This window comes from Gekko japonicus, unplaced genomic scaffold, assembly GCF_001447785.1.
Source record: "Gekko japonicus isolate JY-2015 unplaced genomic scaffold, Gekko_japonicus_V1.1 scaffold353, whole genome shotgun sequence".
Classification (NCBI taxonomy): Eukaryota; Metazoa; Chordata; class Lepidosauria; order Squamata; family Gekkonidae; genus Gekko; species Gekko japonicus.
Genome location: NW_015160219.1, coordinates 397,407 through 408,116, shown reverse-complemented (window position 1 = coordinate 408,116; position 10,710 = coordinate 397,407). Strand labels below are relative to the sequence as shown.

The window sequence follows — 10,710 nt, the reverse complement described above, 5'->3', positions numbered from 1 at the left end:
GTTCCCGGAGGTCTCGGCGTCGGAGCTCGGTGCGGTGCTCGCGTTGGCGTCCGGGTCTTTGTTCATGGGGTCGTGGATCCCACCTTCGTCGCCAGTGAAAAGTATGCAGACGGAGAGTGATTTCAGCTAAGCATACCTTTATTTAGTTCAGGACAAAGAGGGACCAGCTCGCAGGCTGGTTTATATACGTTCAGAAAACCCGCCACCCAGTACACCTAAACACACCCCCTACTCCCGATAGGCTATTTACAGTAACCGGGCGACCATTGGTCTCCCGGCTGAGAAGCTGGCCCTTTGATTGGGCCGGCTAGGATCCTACGGACCCATTGTCTTTGGACATGAAGCTATTGAAGAGTTGTGCCTGGCCAGCCCGGGCAAGTCCGGGCATGTCAGGCTGAATACATTACAACCCCCTATCGAGTAAGGGGAACCCCAGTGCCAGTCAGTTCTTGGAGAGCTCTCAGAGAGCTGACTCATGGGTGCAGATGCAATGAGGCACCAGGGCAGGCCATTAGAGAATAGCCCACCCCGGCGCCTCAATGCATCTGCATCAGCCAGCGTTTCGGCTCTCAGAGCTCTCAGAGATCTGACTTGCTGGCTGCCGCACAGGTGCAGACACAGTGAGGTGCCGGGTTGGGCCATTAGAGAATGGCCCTCCCCAACACCTCACTGCGTCTACACCTGTTTGGTGAGCCGAGAAGGCAGTCAAGCAGCAGGGCAGCGAGCGTTGCTCGCTACCATGCCGCCTGGCTGCCCCCTCTTCAGCTCTCCTCGGAGGAGAGTCACTCATAGTGACATCACTAGTGATATCACCACATTCTGGGGCACGGCACCCCCCTCCCAATTCCCAAAGCTCCCCTCCAGAAAATTTCCCAGCTACAGGGCTGCTTCATAGTGCAGTTCTAAGCAGTCAATGGGCTTAGAAGGGGGTAAGTGTACTTTGGGCTTTGCCTCTTTCCAGTAACAGAGAGTCACAGGCTAACCTTAGCAATAACCCTCCTCACCCCCCAGTGCCCAAGAAAATACTCACTAATTGCTGAGTCATAGGCAGTTGAATTGTGCTCATCTCGGAAGAAAGGAAATGGAGAGAGATAGGCATGGGTGCAGTTTTTAGAGGGTGCCTGGTTAGCTGGAAAAAAGCATGACATGTTAACAACCTTGTTCTCCATTTACACAAAAAAGAACTTTTATCCCATTTACGCACAAATATCTAAGCAAGCTTGATAAATAATGTATTCGCTTCTGCGTTGCTTACTGAAGCATTTGTATATGTCTTCCTTAAAATCGTAACAGATTACAAATATCAAGAAACAATCCACATGTGTGCCTACTTTTCAGACTTCTAGGGTTGCCAACCTCCAGGTGGGGCCTGGAGTCCCCCCCCCCGAATTACAACTGATCACCAGACCACAGAGAAAATGGCAGCATCAGCAGATGGACTCTGTGGCATCACACCCTGGCTGAGCTCCCTCCTCTCCCCAAACTCCACTCTCCCCAAGCTCTGCTCCCAAATCTCCAGGAACCTCCCAACCCAGAGTTGGCAACCAGTGTTCCCTCTAAGCTGGGTTAGTGTGAGCTAGCTCACAGTTTTTTAGCCTCCGGCTCACACATTTTTGTCTTAGCTCAGGAAGGAGGGCTTCAGATCAAACTGATTGATGCAGCAGCCAAATCGCTCGCTCACAACTTTAATGCCAGACCAGTAGCTCCCAAAGTAGAATTTTTGCTCACAAGACTCCACAGCTTAGAGGGAGCATTGTAATGGCAACCCCATGTCAGAATTATGGGACATTCCGAAAGCAGAACTCATCTAGCCTGGCTCCCTTTAACAGAGAGAGAGCCTGAGACTTACGACATTCTGCAATATGTACTTTATTTTAAAATATGCAAAGCATTTTTATCCCACCATTCCTCCAAGGAGCTCAAGGCATTTTTATCCCACCATTCCTCCAAGGAGCTCAAGGCAGTGTGTATGGTTCTGTGTTCTCCTTTGACTCTCACAGCAATCCTGTGGGATCTAAGTAGTCCCCAATAATCTATGCTCCATTGACCACTGCTGCTTTTAAACAATATTTTCACTCCTATAAATATACACAGGGGTCGTTTCGTAGAAAAAGAGCTAGGGGAACTCATTAGCATAACTCATTAGCATATGCCACACCCCCTGACATCACCGGAAGTGTGACATAAATACTTGCAGAGTCAACCCTGCTTAGCTTCCAAGATCTGCAGTTCTTGAGCTGATGGGGACCTCTGGACAACCTGGACAGGTGGCACACTAGTCTTAGTGGACTATACCTCCCCTCAAAAAAACCAGTGCTTTTTAAAAAGTATGATGGCCAATGAGGGGCCCGGCAGTGGACCTGCAAGGCCGGCGGGAGTGCGAGGAAGCCCCGCGAAGGCCCTCCCTGGCCCCAGGCAGGCAGGGGTGGGGAGAGGCGGGGAGGAAGCAACTTACCCTCCCTCTTCTCCTGCCTCCTCCTGGCTGAATGAGGGCCAGAAGCAGGGCGGCCAGAAGCAGGGGGCGGGACTTCATCATGTGCCCCGCCCCCCAGCACCTCACCTGGGGGAACTGCGATCCCCCCCGAATCTATCTCTGCATATACAACTAGAAAGGCAACGAGGCAGGGCCACCCCACACCAGATCCATTATTCCACACCACATCCCAAAGAGGTTGTGAGAGAGATAAACACACACACACAAGGGCCCACTCCAGAAGTGACATGGCAGACACTCTAACATTTTTACCCTATAGTTTCACAAAACAGTTTTTGCAAAAATGTTAGAGTGTCTGTCATGACACTTCCCGGTTTTTACGAGAAGTTATGCAAACACAACAGCACAATGCCACCTTACATTCCTCCCCCCCACCCCGTTCCTCCTGCCTGAGGTACCAGTGGGCAATGAGGAAGGATTTCTGAAGGCCTCTTTCTACAGCTAGAAAGTTACTTTTTTAGGGGGGGAGGGAAAGCTGGGAGCTCAAAGAAACAGATGCATATTTAGTATACCAGTGTATCAATATAACTCTATTAAATCACTGATTTAAAACAAAACAAAACAAAAAAACTACCAGAAAAACCTGCTGTGTGGAAAACCTGTGGCTGCTGGGCTGTATTAGCAGCCTGTCCCCATGTAGAAAACACCAATAAAATCTTTTAAAATATGAATATAGTATACTAGAAGCAAAGTTCAGTCCAAGGAGGGAGAAAACACTTCACAACAGGATTCATAAAAGCAGATCAGTGAAAAGCTGATCGGAAAAGACAGGGCTCTTTTCTTTCATTCTTTCTTTTTTAAAAAAAAGAGAGAGAGAGAGATCAAAATTCACTACAGAACTAGCTCTTCTAAACTTCCTCTAAAAGAGAATTCCAAAGAGTTAAATCAACTACAGAAAAAGATCCAGATTCCAAAAATCTAAATCAAGAAAAAGGTTGTTTCCTGTAATTTTAACATGACTTTTGGAGTTATACAAATCGCACTGCAAAAACCCGTTATGATTTAGGGTTGTTAATGAGAAAGCAAATATACCCAATGGTAAATGGTTCATGTGCTGGTAGATGGTCAGAAGATAAACTTTGACTGATAAAGATAACAACTACACAGAAAGGACGTATTTTAGTGCATTTGGACATTTCCGAAGGGTTAATATTCCTCCAGGTTATTTTGACTGAGATTTCATTGAGCACATACCTTGATGCTGACATTTTAAGACAAGCAAGCTTTTGGAAATTCCAAGAAACATTATTGATTTCCTGTGATGTCTGGAATGTTAAAGGTTCATAAGATCCCCACATTAAAACCTCTGTATAGCCAAGAGCCATAAAAGATTCTTTCTCTTCCTTCCAAGTGTTTTATTTATTTAAAATATTTATATTCCTACCTTTCTCCTGGGCATCCCAAGGCAGGCTTTCTATCAACTCCATCCCAGTAGTATTGCCATTGCTTTTCCCAACACCCATGCCCAGAAAGGGGAAGTAAGAAAGCAAAAGACAAAGAATGGCTACTGGAAGGCTTTCAGGGACCATATAAAAGGGACCAGGCATATACAGATTTGAGTCTCAGAATAGTAACTTTAACCTTTATCTGAAAAAGACCAACATCTATCTTTCCAAAAGGCTCTTGGAATGAACTGGGATGAGTTGTGATCTTGCATCCTGACTTTCAAACCTCAAACCAAAATGTCTCTTTTTGAATGACAATTGGAATGCATTGGGATGGATTATGATCTTGTCATCCTGTACCCCTCAGAAGAAACCTTTACAGCAGCCTTGTCATTCTGAAGCCTCAGAGGTTGGGTGGGAACTGGAGCTTTCATTTATGCCCAGGGTTGCCATATGCCCACTAGTGATGGGAGAGCTACTAGTGACTATATGATGTTTTCTGCACACTCGACTTATTTCTGATTTTTTGGGGGAGTTGATCCATAAGCACAGGAATCCATTGGGGCTTGATTCTTCCGGACATCTACCCCCTTTCCTGCATTTTCACAGTTGTGGAGTGAGTTTATTTTCTTCTCAATGTGCCTTTAATAGTGAGGGCTTTCAAGAAACAGAGCTGTTGTCATCAGTGGTGTCACAGTACCCCCTTCCCCCCAAAAAGGCACTAAAATATTGATATATTGCTAGAGCATTGTAACAACAGGCATAGCAGGTTCTCTGAATTCCTAGCTTTCCTTTTTTTAAAGCCTCTTCCCTTTTAGAGACATAAGGAAAAGGGCATATCTCCATGAGGAAAAACGCTAGAACTTCCTTTTTTTAAGTGAAAGCTGGACACTCAGAAAACCTGCTAAGCCTAATGTTATAACAGTCTATTGATATATCAATATTTTAGTGCCATCTTTAAAAAAAGAAAACAAAACCACTCATCTTCAGAGTGGGCTGGTTTGACCACCAAGGTCCAATAATCAAAAGGCTGGCTGGAGGTGGGTGTGAGTAGGTAGAACAAAGTACATTGACAGAAACATTAGGGATGAGGAAAAAGCCAACTCAAAATCAGCTTCCAGAAAAACATCAAGGTAAAAGTGGTCTCCAAAAAACTGGGGGGATGGGGACAGGGGAAAAACAGAAAAAAAGTGAAAACAAAGGCATAGAAATGCACGCAGAAATCAGGGGATAAAACAAAGCAGTATGGGACCAGAATCGGGGGAGGGGGGACACGTGTGGAAAAGCCTGTCCTTTTCAGGAAAACCCTGAACATTTTTATAGTTCTACCACAGACTTTTTGGCAATTGATGGAGAGAGACATGATGTTACTTCTGGGTTGTCACTTCTCACACCATTGCTGATGCCCCCATGTCCCATGTCCCAGTGCCACATTTATGCCACATAACTACATTGCTCATTAGAGTGGCCACACAGATTCACTGTAGAATGTTCTGCAGTTGTCTGTGGCAAACATCAGGAGCTGCACTCTATTTCATAAGTATGAGCAGAACATCCCACAACTAACTAACATATGCTTTTGATGCCAATTATGTACTACTTTTCATTCCTATAGCATTCTTCATGAAAGTCCAAATACAGTGTTATACCACACAACAACCTTGCATGGCACGTCAGTATCCTATCTAGGGATGGGCACGAACCAGAAAAATGCAGTTCATTTTGGTTCGTGGTTTGCGGCGAGCCCGGTTTGTGAGTCATGAACCGTCACAAACTTTTAGGCGCCAAACAAACTAGTGAGGTTCGTGATGCAGTAGAACACTCCCCTGGTGCACTAGAAACACCAAACTCACAAGCATTCTCCAACTGACTTTCCTCTACCTGCCCACCAAAGAAGGTGCCCCCAGGAAAGTGCTTTCTAAGGAAATGACAGGCTCAAATTCTGGAGTGTATAGAATGGACCCTGTGCAAGCTAGAGACATCAAACTTGCAGGGGACCTCCCCCTGATGCTCCTCTACATGCCCCCCCCCAGTTATGTACAGATTGGACTTAGAACATCCAAGTTATGACCTCCCAAAGAAGATGCTCCCAGGAAAGTGCTTTTGGGGAAAATGTCAGGAGCACATACAAAAAGTGTATAGAATGGACCCCATGCAAGCTACACACACTGAATGCACAGGGAACCTCACCCTGCCTTTGACATTTGGTAAACATTTGTTTTATTTTATTTTATTGGTGTGTGTGTGTGTGTGTGCGCACGCGCAGCTGTGCCTGGAAATCACGGTGACCTCTGGCAACTCCTACTGGGGCATGGAGAACATTCAGAGAAGTGGCTTGATAACCTGCCTCTTCCTCTTGATCCTGGTATTCTTTGGAGGTCTCACATCCAAATACTTGCCAAGATCGGCCCTGCTTAGCTTCTGAGATCTGATGAGATCAGGCTTGCCTGGGCTACCCAGGTCAGGGCAAGTTGGTAAACATTTTGATAGAGCAGAGACAGTGTCTGGAAATGTTTCCATTCACAAACTGCCACAAGCCACCACAAACTGCTTGAAAGTTCATGGGGAAATCATGCTGGTTGAGCTGCCACAAACTTCAGTTCGTGAACCACGACCCAGCCAAAATTTGCCACAAATTTTAGTTTGTGAGCCAGTTCATGCCCATCCCTAATCTCCATATAATCATTTTACTGGATGGTCTAACTGGGATACATCCTCTCATTGCTTCTTTCAACAATGTTCTCTTTGGGTGAATGCTACCAAGATTACATACCTGGAAAGGAAGCACACATTCACTCCATAATTATATTGTGAAACTAGGATACTTACTGTACCAAAATTTCGAAATACTGTTAGTATTCTCATCTATGCTCCCAGTAAACCAGCATCTCCAGAAGAAACCTTCATGATGGTAAGTAATCTCTTCCTGTACAAAATAAACACACTTTATATGTTATCCTGATGAACACATGCATTGTATTCTTCGTGAATGTAGACATTCGGAGACAATAAATAGCATTTTAAATATAGAATGGTTGGCAAAAATCCATAAAAATGGTTCATTTCTCAATTGATTCTGAATATAATAAATTCAAACAATGAAAAATAAACAAAAATTAACTTCCAAATATTAATAGGATTGAGATCTAATGGGATTTAGATCAGGCCCACATTAAACTATAGAGAATAGTCCACACCCATGGGAGATCTTTCTGTACATGAGGGCATGCTGAGAAGAAAAAAATGTATACTAACCCTGGTCTCATTCAAATTGTCTGAACACCTTCCAACTTCTGTAGCAAGAAGCCAGTAATCCGTTCCAAAAGCAACCAAAAAGAACAAAATCCCCAAAGCTCCAAACAGACCTCCGAAAAAGATTGCAACACTCAATTTCATTGCGGGTTGTTTGTTTGTTTTTAAAAGGGTGATCTATTTACAAATTATACTTAGATATCTTGTTTAAAAAAATCCTACTTAGAAAAAGTTAGAAGAGGATTGAACCACAGGACCGGAAGTGCTGTTGGGGAAAGTCTCTGAAGAAGATTTTTTTTTTAATCTTCTTTCATGGGCTTTTCCATTCGTGCTACAGTTTGATTTGTGTTCCATTAAAGTGCTTGAAACCTAACAGATGGACAGAGGTTTCTATTTTTGAACACTCCATGAAAGAACTTGCACTAGTTCCCTGAACTGGGCGTGGCCAGCCCAAAATAGATGACCTTCCCTTAGCTGGGTATTGACTTGAAATATTGTTGCACTGGCGGCACCAACAGACGTGAAAGGGGGATAAAGTTACTTGTGCCCTTGTTAGTTAGCACAGGTTGGGTTTCAGTACCAGCGATGGCAAGCACTTTCAGTATGTACTCCCTGCAATCTCTGTGTCTCCTCCCATAATCAGGCAAGGAATGTACACACACCGTGACAGACAAACACAAAAAGAGTGAACCCAAGCACTGAAGGCTTATCACACAATGTATTACAATACCTGGACTTCATTGATCTGCTTACTTGATCATTCACAGGAATATCAGCATTGTTATGGTGCAATACCCACACGCTGAAAGCTAAAATCTGATACCTGACAGTATCCTATTTAGCAGGGCTTTTTTTGTAGAAAAAGCCCAGGAGGGACTCATTAGCATAATAGGCCACACCCAACAGCAGATACTCATTAGCATATTAGGCCACACCCTTGACAGCACAGTCCATTAGCCTATTAGGCCACACCCCCATGTTACCAGAAGTGTGGTCATCCAGCCACACCCACCTTTTGCTTCTTATTCTGTTTACCTTGTTGTCAAAACCCAGAGCTTTTTTTGTAGCAGGAACTCCTTTGCATGTTAGGCCACACACCCCTAATGTAGCCAATTCTAATGAGTTTGTGCTGTTGGGTGCGGCCTATTATGCTAATGAGTTCCTGCTGGGTGTGGCCAACTCAGGAGCCAGCCGGAACTCCGTTCCTGTGCATTCTTTCCCAAAAATAGCCCTGCTTTAGTAGAAAAGCATTAAGTGGTGCACTATGCCTCTCTCCACAAAACTCGCATTGTAACACAAGAAGCACTCCAGCAGAGAATACTCCAAGCCGCACATCCAAGATCACACACTTCAGCTATCCTTGGATTTCCAGTGGCAGCCAGGAACATACCTATGCTTTCAAGTTTTATTTACTGGGGATTTTTTAAGTCAACAGTATTCAATGTTTTCTTATACCAAGTGAGTCAGGTGTTCATTTATGTGACTAGAACAGTACTATCCATCTGCTCTGAATGGCAACGACTCTCCAGGACCTGAAGCACAGAAAGATATTCCACAACAGCTGCTATGGATTTGGAACTATTTGTATTCAAGTTCTACTACAGAGCCTAGACCCCTGACTAATATGCAAACACAGTCATAATCCATATTCCCTCTAAGATGAGTTAGTGTGAGTTACCTCACCGTTTTTTAACCTGAAGCTCACACATTTTTGTCTTAGCTCAGGAAGGATGGCTCCAGAGCAAACTAATTTATGCAGTAGCCAAATCGCTTGCTCATGACTTTAATGCCAGTAGCTCACAAACAGGGCTATTTTTGGGCAGGAATGTTTTTTACAGGAACGGAGTTCCGGCTGGCTCCCGAGTTGGCCACGCCCAGCAGGAACTTATTAGCATAATAGGCCACACCCAATAGTAGAAACTCATTAGGATTGGCTACATTAGGGGTGTGTGGCCTAACATGCAAAGGAGTTCCTGCTACAAAAAAATCCCTGGGTTTTGACAACAAACAAGGTAAACAGAATAAGAAGGGAAAGGTGGGTGTGGCTGGATGACCACACTTCTGGTAACATGGGGGTGTGGCCTAATGTGCTAATGCGTGGAGCTGTCAGGGTATGGCCTAATATGCTAATGAGTTTCTGCTGTTGGGTGTGGCCTATTATGCTAATGAGTTCCTGCTGGGCTTTTTCTACAAAAAGAGCCCTGCAAAGTAGAATTTTTGCTCACAAAACCCCACAGTTTAGAGGGAACGTTGGTCAAAATAGCTGGATTTGCACTGCTAAAGGGCCATGGAACTATTTAGTTTAAAAAGTAGACTGTATCTGCAGCTGTGCCCTGACCTAAATAGCCCAGGCTACCACAATCTCATCACATCTCAGAAGCTGAGCAAGGCTAGTGTGTGGATTGGAGCCCACCAAGGAATACCAGGGTCATGACATGGAGGCAGGCGATGGCAAAGGCAAACCACCGCTGAACATCTCTTGCCCTAAAAACTCTATTCTCAGGTTAGCTGTGATCTGATGGCAAAATAAATAAACAAATCTACAGCTGTAGGAGTTACAACACAGAGGTCCACTCTGTTCTGCCTTACATGCAAAAGAGATTTCTTGTGATCCTGGTCATCCTGGAAACTGTTTATTTAAAGACTATTTAAATGGGCTTCTTTCCAAAATGTTCCAATGCAATAACAAACCTAAAAAAAAAACCCACTAAATACTAAAACCACATCAATTATCTGTCTGCTGATATATGTTTGTTTGTTTATGGGATTTCTATCCCGCCCACCCCCTCAAGCAGGCTCAGGGTGGGTTTCAACAGGTAAACAAAACAGTTAAAAATAACTGCCACGATAATCACAATTTTAAAAACCTATAAAATCTGGGCAACATTAACACTTGAAGGTGAAACAATGCTACATCAAGCACCCAGGCGTACACTGCACGTGTGCCCAAGGGCCAGCATATTGGGTAAGTGGGCAAGGATATCCACCAATGGCATAACTTGACAAAATATACAGCATAGAGACCGATTTGGGCAGTGGAGGCTGCAAGGCCCTGATCTCACTTGGGAGAGTGTTCCACCAAGCCAGAGCCAAAAAGGCTCTGGTCGAGGCTAAATGGCTGGTCGAGGCTCTGGCTCTGGTCGAGGCTAAATGGATGTCTAGAAGAAGAGTTTGAATTTATACCCTGCCCTTCACTACCCAAAAGAGTCTCAGAGCAGCTTACAAATTCCTTTCCCTTCCCCTCCCCACAACAGACACCCTGTGAGTTAGGTGGGGCTGAGAGAGCTCTTGACAGAAACTGCTCTTATTCAAGAACAGCTGTGGCTTGCCCAAGGTCATCCAGCAGGTGCAAGTGGAGGAGTGGGGAATCAAACCCGGTTCTCCCAGATTAGAGTCCGTGCACTTAACTACTACACCAAACTGGCTCTCTAAATGGCTGGTTGAGGCTCTGGCTCTGGTTGAGGCTAAATGGATGTCTTTCGGGCTGGGAATGACCAGAAGGTGTTATTCAGCCAAGAGTAAAGCTCTTCAGGGAACATATTGGGAGAGACTGTCCTGCAGATACATTGGTCCAGTTCC

General features: G+C 44.7%; 1 protein-coding gene across 1 annotated transcript in view; it reads right to left on the bottom strand.

The window, feature by feature from the left end:
- TMEM182 (transmembrane protein 182) overlaps positions 1 to 7,508 on the bottom strand; it is a 38,454-nt gene extending 30,946 nt beyond the window's left edge. Inside the window, exons 1-3 of the mRNA XM_015410980.1 lie at positions 7,135 to 7,508; positions 6,709 to 6,805; positions 1,031 to 1,129 (exon numbers count right to left, since the gene is read on the bottom strand). Coding sequence (XP_015266466.1) covers positions 1,031 to 1,129; positions 6,709 to 6,805; positions 7,135 to 7,275 — 337 coding nt within the window. The 5' untranslated portion in view covers positions 7,276 to 7,508. The remainder of the gene's footprint in view (positions 1 to 1,030; positions 1,130 to 6,708; positions 6,806 to 7,134) is intronic.
- Positions 7,509 to 10,710: the final 3,202 nt, after the last annotated feature.